The sequence below is a fragment of the Aythya ferina genome (assembly GCF_964211825.1).
Source record: "Aythya ferina genome assembly, chromosome: 4".
NCBI lineage: Eukaryota > Metazoa > Chordata > Aves > Anseriformes > Anatidae > Aythya > Aythya ferina.
The window spans coordinates 24912054-24925357 of NC_140300.1; the positions used below are offsets into that span (position 1 = coordinate 24912054).

The following is a 13304-nucleotide window of genomic DNA, read 5'->3' on the forward strand; positions in this document are numbered from 1 at the left end:
CTGCTGGCGTGCTGCATAATGGATGAGCCTGAACTGATGGAGGCAGCAGGTGTTCTCGCCATAGAAAAGAGCAGTGTTTGTTATTGTTGTAAGCATCATCAATCCTCCTCCCTTTCTCGCTCTGTTCTCAATGTCCTCCAAACAAAGACTCCCTGTATCTGGAGCAGCAGGGGAGAAAATAGGAGCAATCTACCCTGCGAAGCCTTGCTGTTTTGTATCTCAGGGGCAGCCTTGTAAATGGATCTTGATTTGATGCTCTTGATCTCTAAGTGGTGTGTTTATCATTGCAGGGGGACAACGATACTGATTTATGAATTACGTTTACCAGAAAACCCTATCAGTATCTACGTGGAGCTGCCCTATTCCAGCTAAACAGCTAAACAGGATGAATGAAAAATGTCTTTCAATTCTAGTGCTCATTACACACTGCAAGATGGCCATCTCGTGTGGGAGCAATCTGCTGAAAGATAGGTCTAAATGGTCTTCAGCTGGGGAAAAAAAGTAATGGTGGGGGGTTGGGAGAGGAGGAGAGAGAAGTAAATGTTGCAGAAGGGGGGAAAAAGGAGGCTCTCTTTTTTAGTTTTGTCTAAGCTGGCCACTGCTCTAGAAAGTGCATTTTGAAGAGCACTCTGTCATTTGAAATCTTGAAGTACTTTATTTTCTATTTAAGGCAGCCAAGTCTACTAATGAATCACGTCCACTTTGAAAGAGACTTGATCAAAAACATTAGTTGACTCTAGCTGTTCTTAACTGTTTCTCTAGTCTGGAGAAGTAATGGCAGCTGTCATTTCCTTCTGCAGGGTTTCTCGGGGTGTAGGGCACTGGAGGCATGGAGCAGATTTGGGGAGAACAGAAAAAAAAGTTTTCTTTACTAAAGGCTGCAGTAGGCTTTCCATTTGGATTGTAATGCCTTTGTACTTTGGAGAGAAATGGCCGTTCTGTTTCACCATACCTTTCTATTCCTTTATTTTATCATTTTTGCTTCTTCCCTTATGGTAGCATTCTCTTTGTGGATGTGTCACCCTCTCCAGTTTTCATATAGGGTGTGAGGGGAGAAGAAAAGGGGTTTTCCATTGCTATATGATACGTAAAGTGAATCAGAGGGTCTTTGAGAACCAATTAATGCCTGTGGGTTGCAGTATTACCATCTCTGCTAGCATCTGGAGATGTGGAGTAGCCTGTCATAGAGGTGGCATTTGCAGTGCAAGCCCTCTGGCCGTGGCCACTCTGTCCCACTTGATGTAGCCACTCTTAGTGGAGCCTGACTTAGGGCCATGTTTTGCTTTCTGCAGGACAGCTCAAGGGTTCACTGAATGCTCAGTGACTGCTGTGGGTCTTTCTCTGGATGAACTTTAGACCCATGCTGTGGCTGTGTCCCCAGTCCTGTCTCTGGCCCTGTCTCGCTTTGATCCTGACTGGACTCCAGGCGTAGACCCTGGACCTAGATCATCAATTTGCCACATCAGGTGCTGTGGCCTTGGTATGACACACATCTTTGCCTGCCATGCTCAGGCCCCATCGGGGAGGACACACGGACTGCGCTGGGGCCATCCCCGGCTGCTGCATGCCCTGAGGGAGCAGCAGGCCCTCGCTGCTCTGCACAGCACTGGGAACGTAGCTCCACCCTTGCTCGGTGGCCAAATGGTGTTTAAAAACTGGCTTAGCTGGAAAAGCTTTCAAAGCCTAAATGCCTTCCCTTAGCTCGTCTCTATAGAGGCAGGAACAAAAGCACACTTAGATTAATAACAAATCTACTTCCAGAGTGCTACTAATGAAGGCCTTGAAATTGTATGCCTGAATTAAGGTCAGCCTTCTTTCTGCAGGAAAATGGATCCTTTTTCTGCATTCCACGGTTTTTGAAATGCACATTTTTTTTCCTGTTTAGAAGCTGGTAGTTCTGTGGTTTTGTTTGCAAGTGATTGAAAAATTATGGCACGCAGCTCTGTTCCTGCTGGAGATGCCAAGTGATGACCCAGAGTTTGGAGGGAACATCCAAGGAGCTCAGATCCTGCCCTCAGAAGTGTTGTTTTTCCCCTTTCCCTTTCCTTTGGAAGGACCAGTGTTTTGCAGTGCACTGACAGTAGATTAAGCTAAGCTTTCCAGTGCTGTCAATATAAAATGACTTATTTCCCACAGACAGTTTCTTGCTTTGCTTGCTCTGGGCTTCCGGGCCTATTGTCAAGAGAATCAGGTCAGATCTTAAAATGTCTTGCTAAGCTGTACTTTTATCTATATATTTAAATTACAGACTGTAAATGGGACACTTTACATATGGAATTGTCTTGATATGACTTTAAATTTAAAAGCTTCAAGGTAGGCTGGTGCCTAGTGATGCTCATCAGTGGCAATTGAGAGGCTCCTCTGAGACCTAAAGACATAAAGTGTCATCTGTAAATGGTTGGTTAAATTCAGTAATGGTTGGCTCAGGTGAACATCTGATTTCTTCAAAAAGGGAAGCTGGTGTCTCCTGGCAGACATTTTTCATTGCGACTGCTCAGTAATTACTGAGCTCTGGTAGACTGTCTGTTGACAGAGGTTAATGACAAGCTGAAGTGGTTCTGGTGTTGGGCCTCTGTGCTTGCAGCTTCTTGTGTTCCTGTCTCTGTCCAGCTTTAAATGTGTGCAGTCTTGAAGTTGTCTGCCAAGATGCACGTTCCCAACTCAAAGCAGTGCACTGGCATCAAAAAACTTGCTTGTCCAAAAAGTAGCAGAATGGTTTTGTAACACATACATGCAGCAATAATATAAAATAGGTTAGAGCTGTGTGAAGGGGCAATTAACAAATCTGGATACTGCAGTGATCCCTTCATCTCCTACAGAGCTGTTGATCTCTTCATTGCTTTGAGGCAGAGACAAGACGTTGAGCTCAGTGAGGAAGCTGCTACTTGTGCTCCATCTCTGCAGCTGTAATTAGTTGACACACAGTCCTGAATTGGAAGTGTTTAAAGCCCTAAATTCTCTAAAGCTGGAGGAGAGAAAATAGAGGGTTTTATTAGCAGCTGTTTCAGTTTCAACATGTAAATGATGCAATGTAGCATACATTTTGGAGGAGTGGTTTTTCAAGTGTCTGTGAATTTGCTCCTGTGAGATGCTGCAGGCGGAAAAGGGCGTTACGATGGGTTGGAGTGGGTTGGAGTTTTGTCTGTTAGCTCCTTGCCCTTTCAGCAATGCCCAGAAACCTGATTTCCTGTTTTGTTGGACAGTTGCTAGTGGAATCAACGTGAAACAAAGGAAAAATTCTTCAGGCATTTTCTAAAAAAGCTTTAACTTTATTAAAAAAAAAAAAAAAAAGGGGGGGGGGGGGGGGGGAGACGGGCATTTTAGGCTGCCAGCTACACTGAGTTTGGTAGCCAAAACTTGAGTTCTCTATTAGAACCAATTCCACCTTTAAGAAACATCATGCTAGGGAAACAATAAAGGCTAAATCAATAGCTCTTGCTTTGGAGAGTAGCTCACTATACAGACTTTTTTCTGCATGCATTGAAAGAAGGACAGTAGGAAGGCAGTGCAGGTGTTTGTACATGGCAAGTCCTAGGGAATCATAATAAAGAAGCTAGAAAATTCGTTGTAACTTCTCTCAGCCTTTCAGTTTTCAATGAGCAGACTGTTTAGCCTGGTTGGGTAAGAAAATAACAAGACCTTGGGGAAAGGTAAGCCTGGAAGGTGTTCATGAGAGCTAGTAATTATTAGTCATCTGCTCCTCTTCCCTTCAAAGGTGCAGCTAGGAGCTTCCAGGAAGGACTGGTTCACCCTGAAGTGGAATGGGCAGTGCAGTAGTAAAAGGGGATTCAATTTACCTAGTCGGCCGCCAAAAAGATGACTCCTCCAGACGTTGAAGTGGAGTGAGGCCAGGCTCTGTGGGAACGGCCAGGATTGGCTTAAAGAGTGCCTTGGATGAAAGAGGTGCATCCTGCATTGCTGTCATGTGTGTGTTGCACTTGTGTCTACGTGGTATGTACTCCTCCCAGTCTCTGCTCCTCTGACCTGCGTGAGGTTGCGTTCTTAAAGAAAGCAGCACAGAGCTAAAGAACGTATCATTGTGGTACCATTATGCTACCATCAAATAGAAATTATTTCCCTGAAATAACACTTCATTCCTCCTTATTCTCCCAAATAGAGGAGGAGGATAAACGACAAACATCTGACTGGTAAATCTATGTGCGAGAGCCTGCAACCCCCCTTCTTTAATTCATGTTAAAACTAAGGAAGAAATGATGGATCCCACAACACAGGAAATAAGTTTTTTCCTGTAGATGCCTCTTTTTTTTTCTTCTTTTAGGTAATAAAAAGAATCCTAAACTGAACCACTGATTGAAACCAGGTATCTTGGGGTGTTCTGTCATATCTGTCATCTGGTATCTAATTTTGATAATACTGCTTGAAGTACAGATAAGAAGCTGGTTACCCGTAAGACAATGATGCACTAGCAATTTACTGACTGTCAAATACAAATTTGATGTAACAGATGACCTGCTGGTAGGTGAAGCTTTTGGGAATTGTGCTGCAGCCAAGAGAAGTCTGATGGAAGTAGCTTTTAAGTTTATTCTTGCTGCTCTTTGCTCTCCACAAAACATTCAGCCTTTAATGAAATGTTTTCTGTCCCACCCTGCCCCTAAGGGAAGGCTGCTATGTTTGGCAGCACACCTGGGCATGTATACAAACAGAGTTAGGGAGGGGAGATTAAAAAGAAGACTGATTTACTCTATCGTGAAATTTTAACACTCCTTAGCAGTTTGCCAGCCAGCTGGGATTATACTACCAGATGTCCTGGCAGAGATGCGTGCGGCTCTGTGTGATCATAAATCCAAACAATGTATGGCAACACCATATGTATAATGCTGCTGTTACCAGTGCAGAATTTTCATGCGGAAAGCTCTGGTGACGGGCAGGATTAGTGAGAGCAAAACCTTCCCAGATTTAACTTTAAAGCTTTGGGTAGGTAATACTTGCTGATGGCAGTGGTGCGTTAAAAGGGAATCGTGAAGCCTGTGCTTTATCAGCAGCAATAAGCCTCCTCTGCCTGCAGTCATCTTCTGTCCACATTTCTTGGCCGTTCAGCAGGCAGAGCTATAGTGCAGGTGCTCGGAGGCAGATCTCTTCTCTCCGTTGGTGAGTTACGAAGCAGCGAGGGGGGATTGTCAGCAGCCCACTAAGCTCCAGGCCGAGTCAACAAAGCAATGCTGCTCTGTAGCCTTCTGATTTGTCTGGGGTGTAAGTGGAGCTCTGTTGTCTTCCTCTCAGGGAAAAATTGTTTAATAGGAGGAATGGGGATGGAATGGGAGTTTGGTGCAATTATTTTACTCCTCTTTCTGTATTTTCTTTGTCAGGTTTACTAAATTAAGTGCTAAGTGGATCTGTTCTTTTTAGTGTACGCATTAAATATAAATACATGCCATTCTTAGTATTGTTTGCTCACTAAACTAGGCAAAGGGCATGAAAAATTAGCTGTGGTGGCTTTTAGTTGTCTCTCCCTTCGTGGAAAAGGCACTGATTATCATCCTGTAGCAAAGAAATCATTCCGTGTGAGGACTTAGAATTGTGTCCATCAAAGGGGCTGGGGGCATGTTTGTGTCAGTGGCATCGTTCTCCCATGCTACATGTTGACACCAAACTGTCAGCTAACCCAGCTGACAGTGTGGTAGTGCCAGAAGGGATTTTAGAGCAAAGAGAGGCAATATGATATCCTGTATTTTATGCTATTGTTGCTAAGGAAAAATGGAGTTCCTATGAAGTGTGATAAAGAGCAAGTCAGCTCTGTGTCACTTCAAAGAATAGGATGAGGGTAAACAGCAGGAGGAAGAAGAGAACAAAGGAGACTTCAGCACGGCTAGTTAACTTCACAAATTGCACTTGAAGTTAAATAACCAGTATGTGAAAGATCTAAAGATAAATAATATTAAGTGCTTTCTTTACAGATTAATCTTGCTACCCAAGTGTGAAATCTCTCCCCTTACTCCCATGCATTCTTTACATTTTCCAGCTCTGCAGCACAAAAAATTCAGGTGGTTCATTGGTGGCTACATTGGGCAATCTGAGCCTATGCTGTTTTTGTCCTTGATAACAGAAATTCACACCGTGATTCTGTGCTAGATCCTAGTTTCCTAATGTGTACAATATGACTGTTCAGGGCTGGGTTATATTGATAGAAGTTTACGAGTTTAAATCCTGTTGTAAAAGCATCAAACGCAGGATCCAGTGAAGGCTCTCCCAGTTCGCTGCAGTCCTTGTCCACCATTGTAAAGCAGACTTGAACCTCATCAGTGTTGTTTAGTTCAGAAATCTCTTGTCTCTGCTATGTGAAAAAGGAATTTAATTGGCATATTTGTGTTATTAGCTCAAAAGTAATCTTGGAAGTTGGAAAGTAGGAGTTTGTTACTCTTAAAGTGCCCAAACCTGATGTCCTAAAATCTGTCCTACATCATCTTTTGGTGGCTCGTGTTGTCTGTTATTTATATGGTCCGGTGCTTCCTATTTACATACATGTGATTATTATGGGTTAAGCCTTACTTTTACAACTCCCTGAAGTAGAGTAAAGGTAGTATGTTTTCTAGTTTTGTAGTGGGTTGGACTTATTCATTTAAGTAAAAGTTGACATGGGATGGTGAAGTGATTGCACAAAATTGAAATGCAGCATACCTATATATAAAGAAATGAACAGCCTACCAAATTTATTGAAAATCTTCCCTTTTTTTTTTTTTTTTTTTTTTTTTTTTTTCCTGACATGCTTCACAAGCCCTCCAAAATGTGTAATGGGTAACAAAGACCTCTCCCTGCTGTGTCTATATTTTTGTTTGCTGCTTTACGTGCTATTTTCAGATGTGCATCCAGCAAATCAGGCTAGCTGTTCTCAAAGTGTTGTCCCTGATGGCCTAATGTTTATTCATCTACTTGTAGCTTGTTGGCTGAGATAAATTTCACCTGAGGACAGCATCTGCTCACTAATTTGTCACCTTTTCTTTTTCATGCCCTTAAGCTGTTTTTCCACCAGAGGCTTTGCAAGCTCAGTCTCATGAAGCACCAGCAGCAACACAAAATGCAAGGAAAACAAAGCGGACTGACGCTTGGTGAAAATAGGGTTGTGTAATGTGGCACTGGTTAGTGGCTGGATGACAGCCACGCGTGATGACATAGATGTAGTGGCATGCGTAACTGCAAGGAACAAAGGAGTTAATCAGCAACAATACTGTATAGAAGAAGTGTTACTGTGTATAAATACTTATTAGAGCCCTTGCCATAAGCTTGTCATGGAGAGTCAGTGTGCTGCGGTTTAGTCTCCTAATATTCCTTTTATTACTCATTTTAGCTTTAGTTTTCTGGGTTGCCAAGTGGTAGTGAAACTGAGAAACACATCCGGCAGTGAAATAATTGCCCTGGATGAAGACGTTTGCAGCTTTTTAGAGAAGAAAATGTCATCCATATGATGAATAAAAATCAATTCCTTCTTACGTAAATGAAACACAATAATAAATTGTGTTTATTAATTGTGAAACTTTGTGTTTCACTTCTGTTCTCTATTTTTGCATTGCAGTATGACATGGAAAAACAACTCTTTTCCTATCAGCTTTATAAAACACTGAAGAAGTGGCAGGCTTTTTTGTTTTTTAGAAATCATTAGCAGGATACAGCTGTGTTTTTCCTTTAAGATGCTTACCTCTAACTTGTGGGCCCCTGTGCTACAGTGTGCTGACACTGCAGAAGTGAATAGGTAACTCTTCAGCATACCTTGCTTTCTCCTAGACTGCCAAAATGTGTTGTCTATACTGGTGACATGGCTCAGGTCTGAATACCACTCCTCTATAGTACGAGAGCTGATGGGCTAGAGATCTGCTCCCCCCACTTTCCAGTTTTCTGTACCTGGCTGCAGATTTACAGCTCTCTTTTGTCCAGTGAAGCTCAGTAGTAAAGCGCAGCAGCATAAACAATGCCCTCTGCATGCCAGTGTTTTCAGAATATTGTGCAGTCACTGGAGGCTTGTTCCCAGATATGTGAGAAGATGAACTGGTGGGCACAGAACCATGCTCAGATCGTATTCATAGCATAGGCCTGTGAAACACACAACAGTTTTGTGATACCATAATTAAACATGTATTTTCCATGTGTAAGCATGCATATAGCTGTGTGTATGTGCCAAGAAACGGAGCTTTAAGTTCCTCTTGGAAAAAATGGGTCCAGCTGCTTGCTCCTCCCTGCACACTTTCTTTTTTTTTTTTTTTTTTTATCTTTGATGTTTATAATGTCATCTTCAGTCTTATTTTTAGTTTCAAGCCTTTCTCTGATGCACTTTTCATACATTTTAATTGGCTAAATCAGGAGACTTGTAGCTGACGAATGCTTCCCCTCTGCAGCTGCAGCATCTAGAATAGGCACAAACCTTTCCATGCCTCATTTACTTCCAGTTCCTTTTTAAACAGACACGCACTGTTTCTAGACCTTCCTGTCTTTCCTCACCTGCTGTCAGTTCTTGTTGTACCTCTTACTAGATGAATTGTTGTTCCAGCTGTGTATTTGCATTTCATGATGTTATTCTTGCAGCAAGACATTATGTATGCAGCCTTCCTACACCAGCAGTAATGACAGCAATACCCATGGGAGAGCTTTTGGCAGGTCGATTCTTACTTCAATTGTGTTCACAGTTTTGGTACTGCTCCCTGGTGAATGCAGATGTTCAACAAACACATGAAAAGATTGACTTCCACAGCTACAACGTTTGATGTTGCTTTAGGTGGAGGAGGGAAATAAAATTATTGTCATCTTCTTTTTTTCCTGCACAGAGCTCTTCCCCTGTGAGTCAAGTCTTTATGAAATAGCTCTTCCTATTCCTTTCTATTACCATACTGTGGATGAAATAAATGTCAATTTTGATGTGCTGAGTCTATTATTCATCCCAAATGCTAATGGTTATGTTGTCATGATTACCCTCTCTCCCAGCTGATCAAGATTAGAGATGATTCTCTATGATTAGAAGTAGTTTAGAGGATCAGAGATCATTTCCTTCTGGCAAATTGTGTCTGGTTTCTACTGAAGCGTGAGGGCAACCCAGTGCCTTGTTCTACTTCATATGCATTTGAATAAAATCTGACTTTTGACTTTGAGAATATGGGGGGGGGGTTAAGTTTTGTGAACTGTTTGTGGGAGAAGCTCCTTCATATTGAAAAAACAATATGCTTACAATTAAATGGGGGATTAGGTTTTAGGCTTCTTACTTGCATTTTAATTCCAACAAAGTGTTGTCATCTGTCTAAGGCTGTGTGTAGCTACAACCAGCGTTTGCGAAGCTAGTGCAGCCACTAATCCCGTGGGAAAGTGCCAAACTTGTCAGGTTTTATAAATTGCTGTCTTTATGACAGGAAACTGGGAGGGGAAGGGTCTTGTCTCTGAATGGAACAGCAAGGAGAGAACTGGTACGTAAGGACAGATGTGTCCCCAGTCCACTATTCTTCTGTGGTGGAAGCAACGCCCAGAGCAAGGGTCTTGCTGAAAGATTGGATGCAAGCCATGAGAACTCTGTAAGCATCCGGTCAATGTTTTGGCTGGGCGAGGAGAAGACCTCCTGGAGGACAATTGAAAACAAGGCAGGCCTTTTGTTTTGTTTTGGTTTGTTTCTGTTCAGTTCTCTCTAAACATAACTATTTTTACATATTTGTTGGTGGTAATACCTTTAGCTGAGCACATCATCTGTTGAGAATGATTTGAGGATGAGAGGCAAGCCATTGTCAACAGGGCAATGAGTCATGGACAGGGCTTCGGTCATGCCTCTAGCATCCAGCACCCTCAGGCAGGATTAGGATTCCTAGATGGTTCCTTCGTGGTCCATCTCCAAGAGGAGAGCTTAAGAGCTTGTAATGCAGAATGTACTGCCTGGTCCCAGCATCCCTGAGAGGGTTGTGTATGTGCCAGAACCTGAGCTTCCTCCAAGTTTGTGTTCATGCTCACAGTTGACTTCATGATGAGAAATGTCATTTCGTATGGCAAGGAGTATGGTGGTGTGTGGCTGAAGGGCAAGTGCTTCCGGCTCGATTTGCTTATTCTGGGAAGGTGAGAGGTTAAAGGCAAAAGTTCAAACCCAATACTAGATTTTTAATAAGCTGCAAAAAATATCTCTGTTTGATGGGTTAAATAGCTCAATGAAACAGGAAGAAGAACCTTGTTGAGGTACACAACTTAGTTCTTCGGCAATGCCATAAAATTTGGATGTTTCATTTGCAGTAGATGCTTTAACTGTTTGCTATGAATTGCTCTTGAAAAGCACACCTTCTAACGTATGCCACTCTTTTGTTTCCCCCTACTTTTTTACAGCAAGTGACAGGCAGAAGTTTTGGTGAGAAAGACTTCCGTTCTGGGTTAGAAAATGGCATTCTTCTGTGTGAGTAAGTAACACTTATGGTTTTGAGCCTTGAATATGTTCTTGACTATGGATGAAATGAATTTTAATGAGTATGTCTGTTAGTTTCCTTTTGCAAGCTTTGACGTTGTGCACACTGGTATTTGACAGCAGCATCCTTTCAGTGCCGATGCTATTGTTATGGTGAGGATTGAAATGTGGCTTAAAGAAAACAGGCTTTGCAGAGTGCTTCCCTCACTCCACCCCAGCTCCTTAGCTGAGTTATGTGAAGTGAAAACGATGTTTGCTTTTTGGTTTCCTTTTATTTAAAGATGTTAACCACAGATTGGCGAATGGTGTTCCACACCTGCCTATAGATGTCTCCACTGCAGTGAAGTGTTTTGGAGCAACTCCAGGTCCAAGAGTCTTGGACCTGTCAAGAGTTAACCATCTGAACACCATCAATACTCAGCTGCTTTTATAGTTTCTGGAAAGTTTAGACATCCTCCAAATTTTACCTAAAGGTGTATTTGAATGATGTGTTTTGTAATTTTTGGACAAGAGATGCAAGTTAACTTTTGCATGTTTCTCTCTGTGGTTTTAACAGTGGGTTTTTGGCAAGAGTCTTCCAAAAGCACGTTGTGGCCTTGGATGCCAAAGCTGGTGACTTTTAAGAGAAATTTGTAAGTGTGCCCTAATGCCCCATGTTCTTTGAAAATCCCATGCAGGATGTCAAGAGTTTGGGGGAATCTGCTGACCTGAATCGTCTGTATGGACGGATTTCTTTCCCTGGGCAGGCAGGGTTGTCCCTGAAGTAGGTAACAGCTGTCTTTGCACACCAGAAGGATGACGCTTGTGCAGAACTGAATGCATATTGCAATTTATGAATGAGATCTCCTGAGATGTTTAGCTGGAACATTGCAGCTATTGTTTGTTTTATACTAGGAAAGGTGCTGGAACTCGGAGTCTGTTTTCAGCAGTATGGTTGAGCTAATATCCTGTAAGTCAACTGTAGGTAGTTTACAATAGCTTTGAAACTTACTTGTGTAAATACCGCTGTATATCTCACTTGTGTCATTAATCAGATACCTTGAACTTTAGCTGTTAAAGTGGAAAAAAGCATAAAGGAAGTGATACGATCTTGTTTGATTGTAGTTGCATGTCTTTGCTGAGGAGTGGCTTTGGGAGGAGGGAAGTAGTTGTTATTGTTGTTCAAATGTTGTGTAACTCGGAAGGAGTGTGGCATTTACCTCTCTGTATGCAAGGGTTGCCTCTTGCTCAAGATCTCACTCCTCTGCGTGTTCAATTGAAGTACTGAATGCTGAGTCACTTCACAGTGCTCTTTAAATGTTAAGGTTGAATTGTGTTGCATGAAAAGTAAGGGATGTGTATTTCAAGATTAGATTCTAATCTTATCTGCAAGTACACAGATGTAGTCTGATTTAAATGCTGTAGATGGAAAGCTTAACTAATGATTTGGTAAAAAAAAAAAAAAAAGTGTGAATATGTCTTTCTTAGGAGGCTGTAAGCTCCAGTAGCATGCAGGTGAAGGGACAACACTTGGTTATACTGCTAACTTGTTCTGTGGTGTTGGGCAAACTGCTCGTCCTTGCTCACCCTTGTGGATCTGTGCAAACCAGTCTGAAGGGACCTGTCTCCTCAACCTCTGACCTGAGAGGTCCGTATTACATGCGGCATCTGGCAGCTGTGGTTGGTGGATGAAATTCTAGTAGGCTGCATAGCATCAACCAGAGCCACCACTTAGGCCTTCAAGTCTGGCTTTCTGATGATGAAGAATTTATGACACCGACAATAAAAGTTTGTTCCTCGCTGCATCCAAGTCTGCTGTAAGAACTCAGTAGAAATTTGGAGGTGTAACACAGAGCTCTTAATGCATCTTTGAAAAGTACAAGCTTTGGCAGATGAAGCATTGATAGTTATTTTTTATATCTCTTGCTCAGTGAAGCACTGGTGGTAAAGCTACCACAGGCAATATTGACTTTGTAGATAGGAGTTTTCTGTTTTGTCAGAGACCTCACCGGGGTACCTACCTTATGAACAAAATCTACCAGTATTCAAGCTCTCTCTTCCAATCTGTTGAGCTTTTGTCACGACTCAACAAAGTAGATGAAAACTGCATCTTAAAATCTCTGATAAGCTAGAGAATGCAAGAAAGGAATTAGAGGTTTCTTAGGTTTCTTAAAATGGAAGAAGACATTACCTTTGGTCTGGTTTATCTGATTTGTTGCTTGAAAGTTTTAGGAAAAAGCCAAACTTGCCTCAGTTTGTCTCCACAGTAATTGCTAGTGTCATTAGCTGACAACTCACAGTCAGGCACTTTTGCGGGTGATGTTCATGTGAGCATGGACTGGGGCTTACTTTCAGATGGGTGTTTCAGTGTTCTTGTTGTCTGTTGTAATTTGAGATGAGGACTGAACGTGAACTTGGGTCCTGAGGGATCCCAGCAGCTACAAGACTGGGAACTGATGTCAGCAGATGGACACAGCCACTTTGCCCTCAGTCTCCTAAACAGGTCTCAAGCTGCCCTTGGACCATGCAGGCTTTTTGCCCCAAAATGGGAGGAGGTATGCACCATAGAATCACAGAATGGTTGGGGTCGGAAGGGACCTTAAATACCACCCGGTTCCAACCCCCTGCCATGGGCAGGGATGCCTCCCACTAGATCAGGTTGCCCACAGCCTCATCCAGCCTGGCCTTGAACACCTCCAGGGATGGGGTCCAGTCTGCTAACAGCCAGACTAGCCGCGTGCAAAATGACACGGGAAATGTTTGTCTGCAGCAGGTTGTTGGAGCCTTTCACACAGTAATGCCAGGCCTCCCTCCAGCTGATTGCAATGCTTATGGCCTACACTTCGTCAGGTGTAGGTTCCTGTTTCAGCAAGGCGGTAACAGGAGCTTTCCCTTTTCTCTCTTATCTGCTCCTTCAAGGGATATTTCAGAACCTGTAGTGACGCTCGCCTTT

The 13304-nt window shown here is 42.7% G+C and overlaps 1 protein-coding gene across 8 annotated transcripts in view; it reads left to right on the forward strand.

The window, feature by feature from the left end:
* Positions 1 to 13304, forward strand: part of LIMCH1 (LIM and calponin homology domains 1) — a 173048-nt gene that overhangs the window by 52025 nt on the left and 107719 nt on the right. For all 8 annotated transcript variants that reach the window (XM_084516523.1, XM_084516524.1, XM_084516526.1 and 5 more), the window contains exon 2: positions 10297 to 10367. In XM_084516523.1, coding sequence (XP_084372649.1) covers positions 10297 to 10367 — 71 coding nt within the window. The remainder of the gene's footprint in view (positions 1 to 10296; positions 10368 to 13304) is intronic.